This window comes from Ambystoma mexicanum, chromosome 8, assembly GCF_040938575.1.
Source record: "Ambystoma mexicanum isolate Mex_15411 chromosome 8, UKY_AmexF1_1, whole genome shotgun sequence".
Taxonomy (NCBI): Eukaryota; Metazoa; Chordata; class Amphibia; order Caudata; family Ambystomatidae; genus Ambystoma; species Ambystoma mexicanum.
In genome coordinates this window covers 1,571,372,123-1,571,397,040 of record NC_090929.1, presented here as the reverse complement: position 1 = coordinate 1,571,397,040, position 24,918 = coordinate 1,571,372,123, and the positions used below count along the sequence as shown (strand labels likewise).

At 44.5% G+C, this 24,918-nt stretch overlaps 1 protein-coding gene across 2 annotated transcripts in view; it reads right to left on the bottom strand.

Annotated features, from left to right (window-relative positions):
- PDCD4 (programmed cell death 4) overlaps positions 1-24,918 on the bottom strand; it is a 525,005-nt gene that overhangs the window by 456,754 nt on the left and 43,333 nt on the right. For both annotated transcript variants that reach the window (XM_069611774.1, XM_069611775.1), the window contains exon 2: positions 15,336-15,421. In XM_069611774.1, coding sequence (XP_069467875.1) covers positions 15,336-15,372 — 37 coding nt within the window. In that variant the 5' untranslated portion in view covers positions 15,373-15,421. The remainder of the gene's footprint in view (positions 1-15,335; positions 15,422-24,918) is intronic.

The following is a 24,918-nucleotide window of genomic DNA, read 5'->3' as shown; positions in this document are numbered from 1 at the left end:
TTCCTCCCCTTCCAAAATATGCTCCGCCGGCATGGATATGCACTCCCAGAGTGTATGAAAATGTTGCTAAGGCACATGTGGAGTTGGCCGATTCAAGGCTATACTCCCAACTGAAAATACCTTTCGTGCCCATCCATCCACAAGTTTGTCGTCCCTATCCGGAGGGATGGTAGGGGTACGCTGCCTTGATCGATGTAGCCGTGGCTGCCTAGACCACCAGACTCTCCGGAGTGGGGAGTTTTGATAAGGTAGCCGGAGCCGCTACTGGAAGGGCGATTTTTTGTGAAAGATTTGTCCACCACAGGATTGGTGTCCGGGGTCCCCCAATTCGTGGCCATCCTATTTTATAGAGCCACATGGAAAGGTAGAATCAGATCTGTAGGTTGACCTTGGTTCAGAATATCTGTTAGGTCATCTTGAACAAGTTGTACCGAGGTCTAGCCCAGCCTAGGTATTCCACAACCTTGGACATTAGGTGACGGTATAAAGAGTTGGCGTGCTCTCCAGGTTCTGAATTCAGGAGATGTATTGTCAGGTTTCATGGTGCTGTGGTGGAGAGTGTATGTGTTAACTATGCTTTATGGTGTGTGCCTTAACTTTGAAGTACAGAGTGTGGAGAGCTTCCTAAGCCAAAATAGAGATTCCAAGCAAGATCTTTGATTGGTCAGGAGTAAAAGAAAGGCATTTACTGAACATTCTAAACTGTCTTTAATTGTCGGCAGCCAAGCAGGAAGGACCTATGTTTGGAGTTCTAGTGTTTTGAGACTTTATGTGGGCCTTTATGCCTAGGTTAAGCTTACCAGGATCAGGAGAGAGTCAGGAGAACTAAGGAGCCACTCCAGAGATCGTCTGATAAAGAAGGCTAAAGAAAGAAGCAAGCCAAGTGATTTTTCTTTTTTGGAACTTTATTAATTTTACAACAGTGAAATAGTGAGACATTACAAGACCATGCACCGGTCAGAAGACACCTTAACCCCCCCCCCCAACCCCCCTCGGAACGATCTCCGCTTAATGTCGGGTTCAGTTTCATACAGTTCTAATGTTGTTGTTGTTGGGCACTCATGGCTGCTATTGAAGTGTCCGGTTGCTCACAAAAGTTTTGTATTGGAGGTGAAGACTGTGAGCTCGAGTCGTCATCAGCGTTTAACAGGTATGCAATGTAGAGGCCCCAGATATCAGGGGGGTGTGCGTGGAGGGGCAGAGTTCGTAGGTAGTTCGTTTCGGTGTCTTGACAGTAGGTGACATCTTGGAGCCATCGCTTTAGTGTTGGTGGCGGTCCTCTGCCCCAGTTACAAGCTATTCGTCTGCGTGCCAGGACCAAAAGTAGGTTCGCCAGTTTTCTGGTATGTTCTGGTAGTTCGTTGGTTAGACCTAGCATGGTCAGTGTTGGGTCAGGTTCTAGTTGCACTCCAATTATAGCTGAGATTTTCTCTAGGACTGCTGTCCAAAACGCTCCCATTTCGGGGCACGACCATGCCAGGTGGACAAAGTCGGCTTCCGGGTGCCCACAGCGAGAGCAGGAGGCGGGTATTGTCATCTTCTGGGCGTGAAGTCTTGCTGGAGTGTGGTAGACCTGATGGACAAAGTTGAAGTGAATTGGTTTGTACCTTGTGTTTATTGCCACTTTTTTTGTGAGTCATAGTATGTATGCCCAGTCTTCGTCGGGTATCGTAGTGGTCAGTGCTCTTTCCCACCTTGTTCGGGCTTTTGAGCAGCGAGTGAGTTTTTCTGTTAACAAGGCCTTGTAGATATTTGATACCAGGCGGCCATCACCTGGGGCTTGAATCACTCCGTGGAGCAGTGGCCAGGTCGGTGGTTGGAGAGGGAACGTGGCAAAGCTAGACTGTATGGCGTGTCGGGTGCGGTAATACATGAAAACGTTGAGGGCGTTGTTTCCACCTTTGTCTCGAGCTTCCTGAATCGAGAGGAACGAACTGTCGGAAACAGGTCGCCTAGTGAAAGGATTTGCAGTTTCTTGGTCCAGAGCTGGAAAACCTTTTCAGATGTTATGGGCATCCCTGGGATACTTCTCACTGGAAGGAGGGGAGGGGAGGGGGGTGGGATATCTGGTTTGGATTCCGTTCCTTTTGGCGATTTTTTTCACAATCGTATGTGTCGTGACCATTGTGTTCAACGGCGTTGAGGGCACCGGTGGTTCATTAAGTATAACTGCGCGGAGAAGATAGGGCGTTGCTAGAGCTCTTTCAATTTGCACATGTGGCCGGATGAAGTGTGTTGCATACCAATGGCTCAGGAACTGTGCTTGCGCTGCCCAGTAGTAGCTTTCTATATCAGGTAAAGCCAGCCCGCCTTGCGTTATGGGCAGGATCATAGTGCTGTGTGCTATTCGGGCAACCTTGCCAGCCCAGATAAGGTCGAGGAGGATGGATTTGATTCGCCGTAAGAATTTTTGCGTGAGTAGTAGGGGAATGTTTGTAAAAAGATAAAGTAGTTTAGGGAGGATCACCATTTTCACTAGGGACACACTGCCCCAAAGTGTGAGGGGAAGTGTTTTTTCCTGCGGTTTGGATTTTCAGCGCGTGTGCGTATTTCCCGCGACTTGGATTAAAGCGCGTGTGTTTTATCCCGCGGTTTGGATTTTCAGCGCGTATGCTCAAAGTAACGGGGAAAAAAAAAAAATCACGCGCTAGTTTGAAAAGGTACGTAGGAAAGAAAACAAACGTACGCGCTTCAGTTTTAGATACAGAATTGCGATTTCAATCCTTTTAAATTAATATAACCTTTTTACAAAGTTCATCAAAACATGGAAAGTCACTTATCTTGTGATTGAGGCTTGAAACCTTCTTTTCTCAGAAAATTGGAAATTTCTCACTCCTGTCCTGTGTCTCCACCAAACTCCATACACGACTCCGGTTATATTTTCAAAGATGCCGCTCGACCGCTTGAAACTTGACACCCTTGAACAAGTTAAGCAGGAGCAGCAAAGCACACGACCTCTCAGCTGGGCAAAGACGATGAAAGGCAGTTTAGAATGTTCACTGTCCTCCCTATAAACAATCTCCAGCCAATTAGAATTTAGACTGAGAACCTCCATCTTGGCTTGGGGCATTTTCCGTAGACTGCAATGAAGGTTAAGGGCAAAAATGGCCGTTTAAAAATATAACCTATAATAACTTCCCAAAACCTTTCTATACTAAATATGTGTCTCCCCTGACCCAATGTAAATGAGTATATGATACTGTATGTAAAAGAATATGTCGCTCCAACCTGACAGTACCTGACAGGGTGGGGCTGGTTTTGGCCCCAGTCGGGCAAGTCTAAAACTCTTGGCTTGTGTCTTCTGGGGACACTTTCCCCAACTTGTGCCCCATCTCCCCTTTTTCCCTCCCAGTCGGGCAACCCCCCCCCAACCCGCCAGAATGTGACCACCCCCCCCCAAAGTAACATCATGAATAGTGCTGTTCACGGGGCGCTGGTGCCCTCCAAGAACACCTATCCCGAGGTGTGTATAACTGGCTTTTGCTCATTTCCCGATCCAAGTCGAGCTGCATGAGGGGTGCTTTTCAGGGCGGATCGCCCCATTCCTCACTCTCCCTCGTGGTCTAGGCATTTCACGTAATGGGCGACATCCGTTATTATCGAGAAAGCTGTTGGCTTCTTCTGGCGACGAGAAGAATTGTGTTTTTTCAGCATGGAGGATGCGTAATTTAGCTGGGAAAAGCATTGAATATTGAATTTGCTCCCTTCTAAGTCTTCGTTTTTGGCGACAATTTCTTTTACTTGGCGTTCTAATGACACTTTGGAGGACAGGGACGTGGAGTTGTCTTCCAGATCAGAGACTCTGTTCAACAGTGTCAAGCCTCTTGCCGTGTTTATCGAGGCGGTGTTGTATTAAATCGACTTTGGATGAGAGGGTGTCAATTTTGGCATCGAGGTTGCCTATGCCCGTTTTGAGATCGAGCAGTATTTCTCGTATGTCGAGAGATTGGGGGGGGGGGGGTAATTGACTTGGTTTCTTGTTCCATGCTTGGTGATGGCGCCATCTCTCGATTCGACTGCTTGGGAGTTTTGGCTATGGCCCCGGTTTCAAACAACAATTTTCGCTGCGATTTGTCAGTTTTGCCCATGCCGATATGGATTCCCGACTTTGTTGGGTGCAGCGGGAAAGGGCCCACTCGTCTGGCTTGGGTGACAGTTGTGTGGCGCTGTGTCGGGGCGCCGAAAAACAGCAGAGGCCCTCCACGAGGTCTTTTAGTCGCTCGACCGCACTCTGAGTAAGTAAGTAAGAGTTTGTTCAATTTAATGTGCAAAGAAAGACTACATTAGCTTAATTGAACTGTTTACCATTCATGAGCAGCGTTAACGTTTTGTGCGCGTGCTGGTAAAGCGTGTGTGGGCTCGAGCTCAAGTTGTAGGAATCCTTGTGAGCGTCGCGCTTCTACCAGCGATCCGAAATTATAATGAGCAGCACGGTGTGTTGTGCTCATGCGGGACGTTGGTATTCGCAAATTAGGAGCGCGGGATGAGAGACTACTTAATTCGCGATTCGTTGTTTTCCTGTTTCCATGACGCTGGACTAACCAATGCGCGTGTGTATCGCCAAAGATTAATTAAAAGGAACTCTGCCCTCGTCGGGTGAACGCTATACTTCCCACACATGCGCGCACTTGTTTAGGAGACTAAGTGGAAACGCTGCATCTACACGCATGCGCGGTAGCTTTGCCTCAAAATGAAACACTGCATTTTTGCGCATACGCAGAAGTAATCCGCTACATTTTGAAGAAGTAAATCTAGCAAAGACAATCTCTGCTCCACACACGAATGTGCAAGAGGAAAGATTCCAAGGTTCCAAATTCTTTCATCTTTCAAAGTACTTCTATTGAAAAGTACAAAGAGAAAAGGTGTAAAATCAATACCAATGAGGATCAGCAGATCTTTCCTATGCCAAAACTAAGTTGGGAAATTAAAGAGAAGGAAGAATAGAAAGTTCAGTGTGAAGGGTTAAATCCTATTTTGGAATTAGGACTGCATGCAAGCCAAGCCATTCCCAGGGAAATTCCAGAGAGTGTACAAGCAGCCTTCCAATTAAGGAGTCAGAGGTTGCAATGGTGACAGTGATACTCAAATCTACCAGTAAGGAAATAATTCCTCTAAATTGTCAAAAGAGGATAATCCGGTATGGTGGTGCGTTTCTTGTTCCCTTCTTCGAGATCATACTCGGAAAGGAAGACAGTACTTTAGGACAAGAACGGTTAGTGACTCAAATGTGCTGTTTCTCATCTTTTTTCGCTGAGTGACTTCAAGAAGTCGAGCGAGACCTGAAGTTTGTTATTTTGTCTCACTTCTCCTTTTCCCTTGCCCTCAGCTTAACGGTTTGCAACCAGTTGAGAGGTCAGCATTCATGGGGAGAGGAGGGGTAGGGGGGTTGGGAGGGGGAGACTACGGGGGTTGAGCAGCTTGCGCAGACTATCAACCCACTGGAGTTGAAGCCAGGCAAGTATCAATGCCTCTGGCATAATGTAGGGTATCCCACAGCACCTCCATCTTGCTTCCTTCCAAAATGAGGCACGCCGGCACATTTGGAGTTCCAAATTTAAGCCCAAAAGGGGCATTCTCGCCATCAGCCCTTTCTTCTTCAAAGATTGAAGAAAAATTTGAAATACTCCTTCCTTGGCAAAGGGGTGAAGGATTGGTCATGAACACTCACAGGTGTTGTAGGCTTCAAAGAACTTTAATTTATCCTTTGAGTTTCCTCAAGACTTGGAGGCTGAGCTGACACGACCGGTACTTTTGGCGCCAATGGTTTTGGCTTTGAGGGGTGGAGCCGATGGCCTGCATAGTGTCGAAGAATCGACGGTCCCCTTCAAAGATTTTGGCTTCATGGGTTCTGCAGGCTTCGACAATCTCGAACACTCGTCACGTCTTGAGCAACTTTCTCACTGGTGTCCTTCAGGGTTCTTGATGAGAATCCCATCAAACACCCGGGCTCAAGGGCGCGAGAGTGTCGAGTTGAGACCGCTCTCTGCCGGCTTCAATAGAAGGCACGGACGGAGGTTTACCCTGCCTTTCAAATATTTTCATCATTTCTATGCGGAATGCCTCCCACTCAACAGATGACGACTGTTTGGTAGGGCACCTTAGTCTTTCTGGGGTTTCGCCTGACGAAGATGAAGAGGAGGGCGACCGATTGTGCCTCCTTAGATTGTTTCATCGAGGACGACAAATGGCGCGAGCCACTACGGGACCTCGATCGTTTTGCATGGAGGAGAACTCTCTCGACTCTGCGGTAGAAGCACAATCCGGTTTGGACTTGCGTGGCTTAGACAACTTTCCTACCTGGAACTTCCCCCTTCGTTCTTGCAGGGCTTTCCCTGTCAGACTGCCATTTTGAGCAGGAATCAGTGTCATGGCCTGTCCTCTCCTCTCCTCCCCCCAAGCACCACAGGCAAGAACAATGTGGATCCGTGATCAACATTGGAGTCACACTCCTTGCACTTAAAGTCTGTGCGAGGTGTCGTCAGCGTGGAGGAAGACGACATCTTTATAGAGGACTTTCACGGTTTTTCGAACTGCGTAGTCAAAATAACTAACGAGGCGCGGAGTCTCAGAAGCAAACACATTTGCGGAAAAATTGAACCGAGGCCAACGGGCGCCTTGCGTGCTACTTATTCATCTGAGGACGTCAACCTCGACAGAGGCCTTCGAGGGACATCGACGCAGGGCGCCCTCTGTTGAAAGAGTTTTCCAAAGCTGGACATGATTATGAAAGAAGAAAACGTTGGAGGACAATCCATTCGAAAGAAGTGTTTCAGCAAGCTCAACGCGACGTAAGGAAGCAAGCACATGAACAGATCTTTGGAAAGGCGGCGTTAGAGCAAAAGGAACTTATTCAATTTAATCCAAAGGCATCAGTCAGTGTTCATGTTCAATTTTAAGAGTTCAGGATTAATTTGAAGTCAGAAGCAAGACAAGCAGAACCAACACCAATTCTAGGAAAACTGGTTAGTGAAGTCAAGTTCGGAGTTCCCAAAGAAAAAGTTACTATTCTGTCCAAGTTTTGACTAAGGTTCAATAAGAGACTTTCCTCTGGGCAGTTGCTGAGGATTGTACTGCATGGGTACAAGTTTGTCCTTGGGAGATATGGTAGAGGGAGAGGTTTGAAGACTATAGCTTGTTATCTCCCTCATCCTCTGCAGATTAATTACAGGTAAGAAGACAGGAAGTCTGTGCTTTTATTTTATCCACTTCCCCCTTCACCCGGGGATGTTTGGACTACAGAGGTTTGTTGTTCTGCTGGGGATCACACATTTCAGGGGGTCTGTGGGGTTCAGCAGCTACTGCAGACAAGATTGAACAGGACTGGACAATATCATACCCAGCACACCCACTGTCGAGTGGTCTCCATAGCCTTTAGTTTGCTTCTCTGGAGCACTCACCTAAGAGTGGGGTGGCATCTCATGGTAAACCCAACCGTAGATATAAGGCTTGAGGTTGGTCCCTGTGTACATCTTGATGCTAAATCGGCAGCAGGATTTCTGGGGAGAGGTGTTCCCGCAGTGGGGAATGTTTGACGTTTTAAAATCTGATACTGAAACCCACTTCTTTAATGCCTTGTTCACAGAAATCACTTTGCAGTTAGGAATAAAGTATAGGTTGTGTTTGGTGTATCACCCACAAGCCAAATGGATAATGGAAAGGCACAATGGGGTCCTTAAAGACCTTTTAGCCAAACTATGTGCATAATTCAATAACTCGTGGTATGTGTGCCTTCCACTGGCACTATCATTTCTATTTGCGAAATTAGCCAGGAAAGGACAACCACTTGAGCCCTCACGAAATCATGACTGGGCGTAGGCTTCACACCCCCCTCACCTACATGCATGTCAGATGCACACAAGACTGCAGGGGTCATAGGAGAGGGCTTTAAGTGAGTACCTTAGGGCCTCTTAATGAAAAGTGTTAAGAATATTCACAGGTTGTCTTCTCACCAACAGAAAACAGGAGAAACTGGCGAGACTACCGACGATCAATGCAAGACACTGCATCTCCCCGGGTAACCGATCTATAGCTGCATCTTTGGAACGAGCAGCATTTCCATGGGCCTCATCGGGTAATGTACTCGACTGACTGCTGTGAAGGTGGAGGGCAACAAGAATTGGATACACCTTTGTGAACCAGTAGATACCGGCACAGGATCAGGCACAAAAGTTAAGCATGCCCTAAGGATTCACCATTTGTTTCAGTGCAAAGGGAGGTGCGAATCGAGATCTGGAATTTTGGGAAAATGTATATCTTTACTGTTTCAATGGTCTTTATGTCATCATGTGCAAAAATGACAACAACTGTATATACGGAAAATGTAAAACGGTCTAATTTTATGAAGTCAAAAGAGAACATGTTAAGAGGAAAGATAAATATTGAACATTATCTTTTTTGCTAATAAAATAGCTGGGAGTGGTCAAAATGTATCAATTGATGTAGTTCGAGACTTGAGTTGGTTTGGTTCCACAGGATCATCCAACTGCTCCCTGGATTTTTGTACAATAATCCTTGCTTTACGTGCAGAATTTGTACTGGTTTCTCAGATAGTGACCTGGTTTGGGGTATGGTAATTAGAGGTCTGTCCCCACACCCGAAAAGAGGCTAGAGTGGGGGAAAGACTAAGGATAACCCAGTAAGGAGGGGCAGAAAGACAGTCACAAAAGTGAGGAAAACCTGTCAGGGCTGGCTGGTGTAGGTGGTTTAGTAACTAGGAAGGGTATGTACATAGAATAAACATTGTGGTTGCCCAAGTCAAGATGGAGAGAAATAAACTTAATCTGATTGGTTTAAGGAACAATGGATACGTTTGGTTTGTCCGATTGGTGGAAAGGATAATGGGTTGGATTCTTGGGAGGTGAGCAAGATTCTAAACTGCCTTTCATCCATAGTAATGCAGTGGCTGGTTGTACATTTGTTAAGATCCTTAAGTAAGGCCTTTCAGAGTTCAGAAGATTTACTAAAGAAGTAAGGAAATCAATTGCTGTGCCTGAGAGAACTAGAAGACATCAGGTGGGATTGTTCCTTTTTAAAAGTTAAGACTTTCAAAGAATTTCCATGTTCCTAAGGAACTTAAGTGTTAAGAAGTTATTAAAGTTAAATGAGAAAAGGACGCATATACGACTATGAGAAAAGAAGTGTAAAGACTGTGCGCGCAAGTTTTAATGTGGTTATCTGTGTGAAAGAAGTTTCAAAACTGTTTAGCGCGTGCTCAAGTCTTTGCATCTTCAGCAACATCATTTATGGGAGCAGCGGGTATGGAGAGAGATAGTGCGCATGTCCAAATGAATTGTGCGCGAGATCATTTTTAACGCGTGTACAATTTTTCACGTTAGTAACGTTGCGTGTTTTACGCGTGTTCGGTGAGCGATAGAGCGCGAGTCCATCTGAACTGAGCGCGTGTTTGTTTTCAGCGCGTGTACGGGTTTCATGTTAGTAGCGGTGCATGTAAATCGTGCGTTTGTGAAAAGAGCGCATCCATGAACAGTGCGTGCAATTTTTTTTTAGCGTGAGAACAGTTTCACGTCTTTGTGGCGTTGCATGTTTATCGCGAGTGTGGTGAGCGCGTACGTGATTTTTATACGCATGTGTAAATGGAAGGACACACGCAGAAGAAGCAGCGTTCGAGAGTTCATTTTCATACAACTTTCACGCTATTCAGAATTCTTACTGCATTCCTTTAAAACATTTAACTCAGACTTTACAGAGTAAAATTAAATGAAAAGTAATGAAGAATATCTAAATCTGTCTGCAAAGTCATCTACTTTAGAGTTCTAAAGAGACTTGAATGGCTTAGTGGCAACATATACTTGACCACCACAACAGTTTTCAGAATATTCAATATAAATAGAATTTAGTGTATGTTAGAAAACAATTTAAGAGAGGAAATTATACTATGCATAAGTAACCAAGTATATTTGTTTACTACAGATACCAGAGCCTACCAGATGGTTGCAGGGCAGCAGAGTCTCATTTGCCGTTTTCTCCAATTCCCCTTTCTCTTTCTTGGGGTTATCAGCTCAGCTTTTATTTTAGGGTTGAGAGGTGAACTCCTGGTGAGGGTCTGGTGGGCCAGCATCAGCTCCTGTGGAATTCCGTCAAGCCGGACCCTGACAAAACCCCAGAGCAGAAAAACGGGAGCACCCCAGGGCAGGAGACAGCAGAGAAAGCCCCAGAGTGGGGAAGTGCCAGGTTTGTATGTCTGTGAATGTTTTATTAGTGGAAGTGTTCTAGTTTAGATCGAACAGGAAATACATATCTAGTTTGTTCTTATTTAACTACCATTAAACAGAAAGAATTCCCCCCCCCCCCAAGCCATCATTTAGGAGATAGATCTACACAATGATTGGTGGAGGGAGAGGCTTCAGGGCTCCACCAACATTCTAAACTGTCTTTCATTGTTCAACATCAGGCAGGAAGGTCCGGTTTTTATTAGGTTCCTGAGTTAGACCCAATTTTCATCTTTTGTTGAAGAAAAACTGATTTCCAGAGCCAGTGTCTTCAGTGCTTCATGGGACATGTTTTGCGTATCATTTGGGGGGAGCGCAGCGTCTACGATGAGCAAAGAGTTAATAGCTTTTCAAATTCTTTAGATATTTAAGTAGTTTGGTAATTAGGTTTTTTTTCAACAAGGACTCTTTAACGAACTGCTGAACTTCCTCCTCCTCCCGAAAATCCACTAATGCAGATTGCTTGAAATTACATTTGTTTGGTGACTCTTTCAATCTGATCCCTTTTCAAGAGATCAGTGGAGTTACTTTAGGGAGGAGCTTGTGTTCTTAATTCAGTGTTTCTATTAAAAAGATAAAATTCAAATTTGTTTAACGGAAATGCTATTTTTTCCCGTAGTGACTGGCCGTGAGTAGCGTCTCTGGTCAGACTAAAAGTTACTATGCAGTAACCAGCGCTGCCCGCGCAGCTGCAAGCTATTAGCGGCTGCCTCGGTTCGGACTAAACTCACTATCATTAGCAGTCGCGAGGAACGCTTTCAGTAATTAGCGCTGCCCACGCAGCTGCGAGTGAATAGCGGCTGACTTGTTTTCCTTGACGAGTTCCCTAACAAGACAACCTTATTTTGAAGTTGGGTTGCCGTGTGCATTGTACGCCAGTACAGGAAAGCACTTGAGCTGCGCGAATTTGTTTTCAAAGCAAAACAAGAAATCTGGGGGAAACAGTGACATCAAAACACACATGTGCAGAGAGATCATATGTAGAGAAAGACCTTTGTTGTAAACAGGAGAGATCTAATTTCGTCATTACCAATTACAGTTAATAGGTCGTTTCGTAGTGAAAGAGTTCACATTACCCAAGTTCATTGTCTAACAGGATCTGGAACATTTTGGGTAATGCTAGTTGTAGTAGTTGCTACAACATAAAATCTAGTGATTCACCTAGCGAGGCTAAGGCACAATCTCCAGTTTCTTCCAGACACTGAAGAGGCCAGTTTCAGTTTTGCCCCAGTTACAGAGGCAGAGATGCGGTCAGTACTGGGAAAGATGAAACCTACGTCCTGTGCGGAGAATATCTTGCCGGCTAAAGTGATCCTAGAGAACAAGGAACTCTTTACACCAGTACTTACTAAAATAGTAAACGCCTCGTTTCAAGAGAGCTTTGTACCCAGGGACATTAAAAAGGTGACCATCTCGCCTTTGGTTAAAAAAAAAAAAAAAAAAAAAAAAAAAAAAAGGAGGCCTTGACCCCAAAGACACTGCTAACCTACGCACCATCACCAAATCAAATTTTATCCTTAAAATTTTGGATAAGATAGAAACTGATCAACTGCAAAAGTATGTACAAGTCTGGTGTTCTTTGCATGAACAATCCGGTTTCAGGGTGGCCCATAGCACCAAAACAGCCATGCTAGTTCTGAAAACCCACATGCTCGAAATTATGCATAAGGGCAAGGCAGGGATTCTGATGCCCCTAGACCTTAGTGCAGCATTTGACTTGGTGGATCACCAACTCCTGCAAAAGGCTCTGGACAACATAGCAGGCTGCTCTCCAGCCGCTCTAGCACGGTTGACCTTTTTAGCAGATTGGAAAAAGTGCACTGGGTGACAAATTCTCTGATCCCATTGGGAGTTCCACAGGGAACAAGCTTATCTCCTTTGCTCTTCAATTTATATATGAGAGGTCTATGCGATCTTCTCAAAAGCGTTGGCGTATTGCTTACGAATTATGTCGATGATACTCAATTGATTTTGAGCTAGAGGGGGACCATTTAGTAGACAGCGCTAAATTAACGGGAATCTAATATAGACAAAACTGGATGTGCCTAAATGGCACCAAGACGGAGCTGATGTTTGGCTCAGGTCAGGCCAGGGCCAAACCGGGCACCAAATATGAAGAATTTGCCATAAAGGGGGCAATCATTCCAGTCTTGCCCCAGGTCAAGCCATTGGGGATGATGATAGCATCCACAGGCTCCGAAGCACAGGTGAAGTACCTCCACAAAAATAATGCGTACTACCTACGCCTTTTGAGAACTATCAGTCCATTCATCAATGAGTAAAATACGGCCACTATTACTAGGGCCATTATTATGTCCCGACTGGATTATGGCAATGCTCTGCTCCTTGCAGCTTCTAAGAAAGAAATAGAAAAATGTCAAATTATGGTCAACAATACCATCCGTATTGTGAAAGGGATCAAGAGTAGAGAGCATATCACAGAAGGAAATCTTTGCATTGGCTGAGACTAGAGGACAGAATCATCATTAAATCGATGACTAGAATTCATAGATGCATCCACGGCACAGCCGCCAAGTATCTAGTGAAACAATTCTCTAAATATACCCCCTCACGGTCATTACGATCAGAAGATCAGGGCCTTCTTAACGTGACGCATTTTTGCCAGGCTACTGGCAAGGGTAAAGCCTTTGTGCAGGCAACACAATACTGGAACAAGTTTCTGACCCATCTTTGGTTGGAAGCAAACCTACTCACCTGTAGGAAATCCTTGAAAACCCACCTGTTTAAACAAGTTGGTTTCTTGAATAATCGAATTTCCCGACATAACTAGAGTATTTGACTGCTCTGTGTGTTTGTCTTTTTTTGTCCCATGCGCCCCGATGCCTGCAGGCTTTCAGCGCGCTACAAGCATATAAATAAGGCACACTTTTACAACACATACTCCTACCAGAGGCACCTCTGACATGCACTGCTGCAATCACGTAGGCGTTTTATAGTTGGTACATTACAAAAATGAACATTGCCTAAAAATCTCCCAAAGGCAAGTCACAACTGATGTTAATATGAGTTTTAAGGTGATGAAATAAATTTACACTTCATACTGTCCACAGAACGTACACTTACAACACACGCACCAGTTTTATACTGCTTAGACAATGTATTTGAGGCCAGAAATAGTCTACATATGAACAAATTACTCCAAAAAAGGTGTACCAAGTGTTTAATAAAACAAGGCTGCCATTGTCACTAGCAAGTATAGGCAAACTGATGGTGGAGGCTGACAACAGAAGGTTGTGGGGAAACTACTGCTAAAATAAGGGTTTTGCCTCACAGAAAAGTTCAGATCCAGTCCTGGTTAGACAGGCACCCCAAAAGTATTTGTGTTTATTTATATAGCGCGCCTGGCCCAAAGGCATCTGGGTGCATTTCTTTAGTTTACAAGTAACAAGGAATACAGAGAACATTAGAGGCATTGCATAATTAAGTCTACTAACAGGGTATATACAAGTACACAGGTGAAGGTCAGGTCATGACCAATACATATTACAGAGAATGTATACAGTGTATTTAAACAATTACAGAATGAAAGTCGAGCCAGTCAAGTAGCTGGGTTATTAGTTACCCTCAATGAGACAGATGTGTGCATTGCGAATCCTGCGCAAGGAGCCATGTTTTGGCTTTACATTTGAAAGCATGGTAAGATGGTTCAGATCTGAGTGGATAGGGGAGTGAGTTCCATAATTTGGAGGCGAGAACCGGGTAGCTGGACCCCCCTGCTTTCTGGAGCTTGAACCTCAGCAGTGCAAGGCAGTGTGCTTGGGCAGTTCTCACAAGGCGGATGTAGGTATGAGGTGTGAAACGGTTCGCCAAGTATGCTGGAGTCTGGTTAGCCAGGCATTTGTGCCCGAGTGCAAGAGTTTTCAGGGAGATTCCTTGAGAGACCGCGAGCCAGTATAGGCTGCATCTGGTATCAGATATATGCTGTTTCCTAGGAATATTTAAAGCATCCCTGATGGCATTATTTTGGGTTACCTGTAACTTGTTGAGATTCCTTTGACTAGTCCCAAGATATAGGACATTGCAGTAGTCGATTTTGGACATGACAAGGGTTCTAGCAAGAATGATGCAATTGGAGGGAGTAAAAAAAAAAAAAAAAAAAAAAAAAAGTCGACATGCTGTAATAAGTTGGCATGTGTAAGCCGATGCCGAAACAGAGTTGGTTTGTCTTGTGAGAGACAGGGTGGGATCAAGATAAATGCCTAGAGTTTTTGTATCATTAGATACCTTAAATGGTATTACCATCAATGAAAAAAGGATTTGAAGGATGGGTCCAGTCTGTTGAGTCTGAAGTGAGAGCCTAGGACAGGTAGTTTTGTCTTCTCATCATTGAGACAGAGGCCATGTTGAGCCATCCAGGCCTGGATGACCCGAGACATCATTTAAGACTTAACAGAGTGGTCCCCGGTGTAATGAGAATGAACATTTGGGTGTCATCTGCGTAGTTAGTATAGGTGACACCCAAATGGTCCAGAATATCTAAGAGTTGCTTTGTGAACCCGCTATAAAGTGTTGGTGAAACACAAGACCCCTTGGGGACTCCACACAAGACTGGGGAGGGTTTGGCAGAGGCCGACGGTGAGAAGACCCTCATGGATCGGTTTGCTAGAAAGGATCTGATCCATATAGTGGCTTCTTCGGAAAGGTGGGCTGCCGATTTGAAGTGATGGCAAAGAGTTTGATGATTGACCAGATTAAATGTTGCTGATAAGTCAAACAGAAGTAAGAGGGCCAATTTGCCATTATCTTTCAAGTCTTCGATTTGAGTTTTTAAAATTGATGAGGACAGTTTCGGTTCCGTGCCTAGGACAGAAGCCGGATTGTCCAAGGCCAAGGAGTTTATTGGAGTTTAGGTAATCCTGGAATTGTAAATAGGCAGCACGGTCCAAGATTTTAAGTAAAAAGGGGACAGTGGTAATGGACCAAAGTATGCAGGGGACATAAAAGTAACATGCATACAAAAGCAGAGAAATGAAGTTTGCATAGATGCAATACATATATAAGATTTCTTAAGCACAGGGTTGAAAACGGTGAGGGTAGAAAACCTTCACCCTTGCCACCTGCCGCTACATTTAGTAATGTACTTACCTAGTGAATTAATTACAGTATGACTTTCTACTTCCATGGTTACAAAAATTCAAGTATGCCCAGGATTTGGTCCACGACTTTAAACCCTAAAAATAAAAAATAAAAATTGTTAAATACATGTACACGTTGAAAAGCACAAATGAGAGCAAATCAAATATATTCTGCACACATTTTGCAATAGGAGAGCCATGACTATCAGGTGGGGATTGTGCTTGTTGTAAAGGTGGACAATGCAATTAGGATCGCAAGACAAGTTAGGATGTTTTAGTAGTTCTGAACATAGGGCAGCCATTGCAGATTAATTTCCCCATTGTGCAGTTAGGCTTCTAGATGAATTTCAAAACAACTAAACCATGGGAGGAGGTGTGTGCGTTTGTGTGTACTGCTGCAGTGGGGGCCGGGGGAGGAGAATCTATAGTATTGATGTCTTTGAACACAGTTCGGAATAAAACCTAAAAATAGATGGCTAGTCTTCTAAATATATTACCTTGAGAGACACAACAAGGTGCAACGTTGGTGCAACATTAGCACATTAAAAAAAATAGTCATTTATTTCATTTTTTCAGTACAATGGGGATTAGGTGATCTCTTCACAGAATGCAGACAGGATTTTTAATGTGTACTCACCGACTGAACATAAAATAACCAACAGGTGTAACCATTATCCAAATTAAAGAGAACATTTTAAAAGCAGGACATGCCAACTCTGCTTGCTGCGATTTAAACTGGTTGGTCGCATACAGACCCTATGCTCCTGGCAAGTTAACCCACAGAGAGCTGTAGTGGCATCATTCATTAGTTAAGAACAACATTAGCAGGCTTCAAAATGTGCATTTGCCATTAGCCAACGGCGAGTGATAATCAAATCTTGGCAAGAAACAGTGCATTTGGTAACTTAAGGGGGGGGGGGGGGGATGGCTGGCAGCTTTTAACACCCCATCGCACCCTGCCTCTACCCCTCCACATTAGGATCCATGAAGTTTATGGCAGCGCTTCGACTCTCCCAACTCATCCTGGGCAAGTTTGCTTTTGTAATAAGCAGATTAAAGATCATTTTAAACCTGAAAAGCACACTTAATCTAATGGAGATGATTTGGGGGTGGAAGGGGGGGGGGGGGGGGGGGGGAGAACAGTGCCCCTGAAACAAATGAACTGGGAGAAATGAATGAACTGTTGACAGGATGAAGGCGAGTCGGTAGAAAAGTATTTTGCAAGGAAGAAGGGGTTTTCTCCTCAGAGTGGTATGGATATGTACCATAGAAGGGCAAAAAGCCTTTTGTTCACACTTGAAAAATGACATACAAACATACGAATCAACATGGCCCATGGAGACTGCGGCTCAGGTTTTCACTATGGCCAGTTATTATGCGACTAGGCATACACACGAAAAAGGCACGAACATTAAAAGATTTAAAAACAGAAGTATTAATGCAGCAAGAATTTCCAGAACGAGACACAGGGGGAGGTAGGTTGTGACGAAGAGGAATGTATAGAGGAAGAGGGGCAAGTAATCTTCCAGCATACAGGAGGAGCCCTAGTGCCAGATGGATGCCATTATTGCAAAAGCCCACATCATTGGATCTGGGAATGTCCCGCGGGTCCAAGGGGAAGAGGAAGGTCTATCGGACAAGTAGTAAAATGAAGCGAGTCAGTTTGATGGTAACAATGCGGAAAACCAGAGCCAAGCACCGCCCAATTATTTTGATCCCAGGCAGAGACAGCAGTATTAGACACCTGGGGAACGCTGCAGGTGGAGAAAGACAGAGAAAGGCCCCAAATTGGACCTGGAAGTGCGATCAGAAAGGAAAGAGGTTAACCATGCCACAGTGATACCCAGATTATCACAGAGCTGGTTTAGCAGGATGGTATGGTTAACCGTATTAAATGCAGGCACAGCACTGTTGAACGACTGCAAAATAGCTGCAGCCTGAAAGAGCTCCAATGGGGGGGCAGGGCTCTTGAATCCTGCAATTTCTCCTGATGTTGCTAACCTCTCCCCTATCACGGATCGGCATCCATAAATCGTGCTGCGTTGGGGGAAATAGTTTACGGCTTACAAAGTCAGATACTGCTAAGAGGTGCTCTCCGGCTAGGCCTGGTGGTTCTGCCGAACCCGGTTCTGTGGCGAGGCTGCAGCGGCCAAAGAAGCTCCTGTGACCGAGGCTGCCCTAAACGGCCCAACGTGTTGACAAGACTAGGAGGGAGGTGGGGTTTCCTAGCAGGCTGCACAGTCTAGTCGGGGGCCCTGTGGCCCAAATTGTGCTGGGAGTCCTGTTGAAGTATGCGGAGGGTACTTAGAGGCCCGGACTGGCACCGAGAAAGTGAGGTGCAGTGGAGGTGAGCATCATCCCGCAGCGGCCAGTGGTGGCTGGGGCAAGCGTAACACTCCTTTGATGCCGGGCTGGGCTCCATCTATCGGAGTGCAGGCGCGCGCCACTCACTACAGCTCCTACAGGGATCCCGAGACGGTAGGCGGCTGTGAGCAAAGACCCTCCGGTGTGCCAAGTACGACCCTCTGTGGGACCTCCATGCATGCTTTGTCTGGCTTCTTGAAATCGTAATGATCTGGTCTTGCTGGCGGGATAGCGTGGAATCCTGAGAAATAATACCCTAAATAACAGAGCGGCAAATCCGTGGAACAGTTGGAAATCCCTTACTGCTGCAGACTACCAGCTGGTCACCACCTGTGGTGCAGGAGAACAGTGGCATTAGATCTCCTTTGTAGACTTTTTGATGGAAGTTGTTGAGAGCTGTGGGCTGTCATAGGCCCAATCCTGGATGCACTGCCTGCAGGGGTAATGCCCCACTCCCCAGCCTGGACTACAGTCTTAGTTGTAGAGTGGCCCTAGGGTATCTAAAAACAGGTCCCGAGTCCTTTTTTTGATGTTTCAGTTTTGCTCTGCGCGCCAATCCAGGTCTGATCTCTTTGTTCATTCGCCTTTGACGGGCTTCAGGAGTGAAGACCGACCTCTGGCGCCAGAGAAGTGGGCAGGAAGTGAGGGAGGTGCCCAAGTCCAGCTGCAGGTCAGAATTGCAAAGTTCACCTTAACAGAGAAGCCCCTGCAATGATGACTTCTTCCATTGAGTTGGTGGGATCAATCAACTCAACAGTAAGCCACCTGGATACCCATCTCAGAGCTCGTTGCATCTTCCTCAGAGTGCTGCAGGAAGTCGTACAACAAGGGGGAAGGACACCAGCTTGTGTGCTTTACTTACAGCCACCAGAATTGAAGTTTACTAGTTGCAAGATTTTTGACCAGTCCCAGTGCAGGAGTCCCCCGATGTCCTCCCTCTTGTGCCCACGACTGAGGCCCAAGAACAACGAGATCTGCAGGAACAGAAGTCATCAGCTGCATCTTTTTCTTCATTGTAAGGTACTGTGAAATAAGAGTACTTACCTCTTGTTGTGAAAGTGCTTGAAACGTTTGCAATTCGCAGGCCTAATTAGCTTGTGACCCCACATGATTCTTCTTTTTACAACCTACTTCCAGGAACTTGTGCAAAGACTTTATATACTTAGCAGAACCGCTCTATCCTATCCTTTAGCCCATTGACTTTGGCCTAGCCTATTGAATTGACTCTTCTGATGAACTCAAGGTATATGCACTGTCTAAGAATAATTGTAACCTTTCATGTTCTAATAATCTTTGCCTTTTACTCCTCATATTCTGAAATAGTAATTTATGTGTGATTATATTGGCTCCTTCTTATGAAAGTTTTATACCGGACAGATAAATAGTATTTAGCAAAGAAACCTAGAGTGTAAGTTTATTTGACCACTTGTGATTGTAGACCTCTGTGTAACATTACTGCTCACATTCCCCTCTTGAGACGAGCCTGGCTGCTCAGCTCCACTACCAAAACTATAGTACAGACTTTTACCAAAGGTTGGTTTGCTTACACCTGGAGTCCTACGTGTGTAGTGGTCCCAAAGGGTACTGCATACAAACTTTGCCTAACAGAGGTCCTTCGACGGTCAGGGATTGGGCTGCCTTACCTCCAGTGGATCCAGATGCTATATACAGAGCCCAGGGCGGCGGTGGCACACTAAGCAAATGATTTGACTACATCCTTCCGACGTGGGGCACGAGACAGCGCTGCCCCGTTCCCCCATCCTTTTTGCCCTCAATTGAACCGCTGGCCTGCTGCCTCAGCTAATACCACACTCACAGGTGGGCAGTGGGGTGGGGGTGGGGGGCAATGTCTATTCCCATGTCTCTATAATATAAGATCTCTATATGCAGATGACATGTTGTATTTGAAACATCCCCAGCAAAGTCTACAATCACTGGTACGAGAGATCTGCCGGTTTGGAGACCTCTCGGGACTAAAGATAAATTGGTCCAAGTCATAGGTCCCCCAGTTAACTCCGGGAGTGCAGCAGGCTGACAGGGGTGGGGGGGGGGGGGGGGGGGGTCTTCAGGTGGTGCACACAGGGCATACGATATTTGGGGATTTTGGTTGCACCGGCTCCCGTGGACCTCTACACAGAGCTATGTGGTGGTGCCTGAGAATTTGGAGCAATAGGTAGAGGTGTGAATTCTCCTCCTCATCTGCAGCACTTCAATTTAGCCTTCACCTTTAAAATTTATAAAATATGTGACCAAACAGTTCCTAATCAGCCATTTAACAGTGGACAGGGAAAATTAGTTTTTTGTGCCGTATGGGTCAACAATCCCACTTTTGCCATCCATTTCTTTGGGAATTGCCGTTGCTTGGGGACATGCAAGACTACCTTTCCATTTCCAGGTCGTCCTCTTTCATACAATTCAACCAGGCTACAGTGCAGGTTGTTCAAAACCGACTTGAAGCGGTCCCCAGGCGCACAAGAACGTGGCTGGAGCTCGTAGCAAGTTAAGCAACCCGGAATGGGTAAATTGGGTAACAAAAAACTGATGACATGCTAAGTCTGCAAGAAACCTGGTTGGAGGAAGATTCATGTGTTGCTTCTTTTAAAAAGAGTTTTGGGTCTTCAAGTACTGCAACGCGCAAGGGCTTCAGTTGCCCGAGAAAGGGCTTGGCAACCTACGCAAATCACTTTATTGGCACCCAATGATTATTTCAAGTTCCTCATATCAAGCCCTAGCAGTATCTGTAGCCCCTGGCAGTGGTGCCGATTACAAGCTTTCTATCATTAATGTTTACTTGCACCCAAGAGAGAACATCTTCCAGCGACATAAATACAATCATCATGAGGGACTTCGATGCTAAATTAGGTGGGTATGTTGGAATTGATGAAGACAGGAAATTACTGGAAGATGCTTGCAGTATTCAAAGACTGAACCTGGGTTTACAAACAGCAGACTCGCAACGTACTTCTCGTAATACTGATTTGCTTCTAAGTCGAGCTGAATGGAAGGTGTCCTGAGACATTCCCCCAAAGGCTTCTTTCAAGTCTGGCAATAGTGCCTCACTGATTGATATCGTCTGGATGATTATTACTCCTTTTGGCGGGTAATAGATTTCAAAGGTTTGCGAATGACCAACGACCACAATCCGTTCGTTCTTTTGTGGGACACACTCCTGAAAAACCCCAACTTGCCTGCCTCTTCTCCTTTGACATTTAAATGTTCTTGTACATTGAAACTATCGAAGAAGTCATTTTATATCTTAGAAGAGGCCAAGTCTGGTAGGCAAGGCTTTTGTACTAGGGCCCAGTTGGAGGATACAGCAGGGGCAATTCTTGCTTGCGAGGAATTATCCTTTAAGCTGGTCATTATTGTTGCAGGTTTAGTTCTTTTTCTGACAGCAGGAAGAACAGGCGTAAGGATGCTGGCTAGTTTGACAGCGATGGCCGTAGAGCAAAAGTGGAGGTCCGGGCAGCATCTAAAAATAGCACAACGCGGCCGGGCAATTTGCATACTCGAATACAAGACTATAAAAACCTCTAAAGGTGAAGAAAAACAGAAGCAGTGGGATCTCCTGGAAAGAACAATCAAGGAAAATAACACAAACAGTTATTGGGATCTTGTAGCTAGTGACATTTGGGAAGTATGACCTTAATTCAGCACGCTCCTGCTGATGTCCCCAAAATGTCATGTCCCCCACAAAAGAGGGATACTCTAAAAATAAATAAAATGCAAATATATAGATTGGCAATAAAAGTCAATATATGAGCATATACAAATGCTGTGGTGTGAAAGAACAGGCGCTAGCAAGTCCCCTCACCCCCATAAAGCCATTGTTTGCCAATGTGAATCCCTTCTCTTTTAATATATATATATATATGTGCTATTGGGCGTTGCAACGGGTACCCACAGAGTTAAGCCGGTCACGACTACCCAAATGTGCTACATTTAAGGCGTTTTGCGATAAATGTGGTCAGCTTAACTATGTTTTTCCAGTGAATTTCAGGGGGTTCGTTATACCATAGTTTGCCTTGTCCACTATACATTGCCTGCGGCTGTGTCCACTACACACGTGTATCACGCCCACTAGTCTTTGGCCTCACTGTATAGTTTAAAACACTACAAGGGCACGTCAGGACACGCAATCCCCCCCACCTCACTGTAAAAATATATACTTCAACAACTCCCCCCCACCCCCTTGCCATGTAGTACATATAGCCACGTTATCGGGGGAAACCGATGAGGAAATAAATCACCAGGTGCCCCTCTCCTCCTGCCCTGCTACACTACAAAGTCCCCCAAACCCTTGTTCCATCATTCCTGCTCGTTTTCTTCTGTAGCCGCGGTCATCCTGCCGAATAACCATGGCTACAGGAAATCGTTCATGCTCTTAAGGTCATGTTGTTCTCACCCTGCCTCTAGCCCGATGCAATTTATTAGGGTTTACTCCTCCAAATGGCCTTCTGCCTTTTTATTTATTCGATATACATATAACAATTGTTTTGCATATACAACTTAAAAACGCATGACATTAAAACTGCTTGTGTTCCACCGGAAGCATTGTTCCTACATTATCAATTAATTCAGTATAGAAATTGGCATTTCGTGTGTAAATGTCTAATATTGTCATAATTTCGACACTTCCAATAAAATCTAACAGGGTGAAAGATTAAATTGTTATCACACCCTTTATAAAAAATTCAGACCATATCTTAGGTAATTCAAAGTTAAACCTATTTTTATAGGCCTTCAGATGTTGCCACCTTATATTTGTTAAACTTTCGCATTTTATTAGCAAGTGTTCCAAGGTTTCAATATGATTACCACCACACAGTCTACATAGCCGCCTGGAACACTATATATTCAACCTTGCACCGTGAGTCAATAGGACTATACTGATATTAAATTTCAATCTTCAATATTGCTTGGTTATCCCACTATGTGGAAAGTGGGACCATATATTTAGGTTTGACCTCTGCTATTGATGTAATCGCAGAATTGTGTATTATTTTTTCCTGCATACATGTTGACTCGAAAATTCCAGAATTTTATTTTTTAGACTGATCTGGTTTATAAATATAGCACCATCCAATCGTATGCCACAACAACCAGATTGCCATTTCAAACACGTACAGATCATCTTCCCTAAAGTTCCTACTTTCTTATAGGAATCAAGACTACAAAAAGCTTCAACACAAGCACCAATTAATTTGTCGGAGAAAAGAATGGTTTTCTTTGTTACATCATATGTCATAGCAGGTAATGCAAACTCGAAATACGTTTAACTGGCAAGGATGACGGAAGACCAAACATTTTACGTAATGCACTAGCTTTATAACCTCTTAGTGCTGTTAGAAGTTTTGCTCCCCAAATTTGAACACCATAAAATATAATGGAGCGGACTTGCGAGTGATACAGAAGCAATACGGTCTCAAACGGCATCCCTTTCTGTTTTGCCACAAAGCTATGTGACATATTTACAGCATGATTGCATTTGCTCTTTATCGCTTTCCAGTGAGAGTCCCATTTCAAGTTACTCTGGAGATGGATACCATGGTATTTATAGTTGTCGACATGCTCTAGCTTGGACCCCATTCAGGATGCATGGGTAAATTTGAGTTTTATTCATGGATGGGGAAAATACCATAGTTTTAGTTTTGTCCATATTTATGGTCAACCCATTAGTCTGTGCAACTTGGCCTAAAGTGTGTACCATATTTTATAGACCTGATGGTGTGTGGTTGACTAAAACCGAATCATCGGTGTAGGCTAACCAACTTGTGGCCTACTTTAACAGGACATAATACCAAATTAATAAATTCCACTCCTAAATCAGATAGGTATAAGTTGAAGTGTGGCAGCTACCACACACCCCTGTTTAACACCACAATTCATAAATGGGGCGTGCAGACTACCTCCACCATCAAGCCTAATTCCAACAGTAGTCTCGGAGTAAAGAAGCATTAGCATTTTCAAAAATCCTGCCAGGATGTTCCATGATACTAGTTTTTTCCACAGCCTTCCTAGGAGCACAGAGTCAAATGCTGCAGAAAAATCTATGAAAGCAGCATAGACTTTTGCCTTCCTACGCTCCCATGTGTATTCAATAGAGGAGACAAGTACTAATAGATTACTGTAAACTGTGTTAGATTGTCTTAAAAAACCCTTCCAATTCAGCGGAAGGATCTTATTATTATCGATCCAGATGTGGAGTTCTTTCAAAAGGACCTTGGAAAAATCTTAGATGGTACACCTAACATTGGTAACATGCGATAATTCGCAGCAAGATTCAGGGACCTTTTTTAATAGACCAGTAGTATTTGGCTTTCTTTCCATGTGGCTGGGATTACCCCAGACTCTCCAATATGAAGAAACAGTTTATATAGGGTGCTGGCCCATAATTCGGGGTATAGTTTGACCCAAGGCATTGCAAATGCCATCTGGGCCAGCTGCTCTTGATTTGTTTAACTGTCTTATGATAATAGAGATATCAAGAGGGGACGATTGACACATCCAAACTGACTCTTTCGGAACATTTAGGCTGTCATCAGCCCCTATCCCAAGGGTATTTGCAATGTGGGTTTTCCAATCATGCTCACTGACACCAATAGTCATATTTCTAGTTGCTTTTGCTTTTTATATTCAACCATTTGTGTTGGTTAGACTTCAAAAGTTTGAAATATTTGTTCACTTCTGTGGAGGACACAAAACCAATCTGGCACGTATTGATACATTTTCTAAGCTCACTTGTAGCTGCTGCGATAATTGGATCATGATTGATCCTCGAGTGAGTATTACTGCTTTTTTCAGCTCCGCCATTATATTTACAAGTTTCAGTTGATGCTTCACTAATCTTTGCCACCATGATCACAAAATCATGACTAAATATCAATACTATCCCCACCAGTATTTGGGTGGACATACTCTTAGAAATTAATTTAACATAAAGGTATGTGATAATTGTGAGACTCTCGATGTTTTTGCTATCCCAACAAATCCCATTTCCTTTCAAATTGGTCATGATATTATCATTTGAGGCAACTAGAGGTTGCGGGGCATTGTGTGCTAAATTGGTTAATAGTAGATGATCACTTTCACTACGAGGGATAATTACCATATCACGTACCAAATGGAGACCCAGCCCATTCAAACATAGTCTAAGGTGGAAGCTTGTTTCCCACTTATGTGTAAGCCATGGGACAGTCTACAGGGCAGTTCCCATTCAGCCTGGTCAT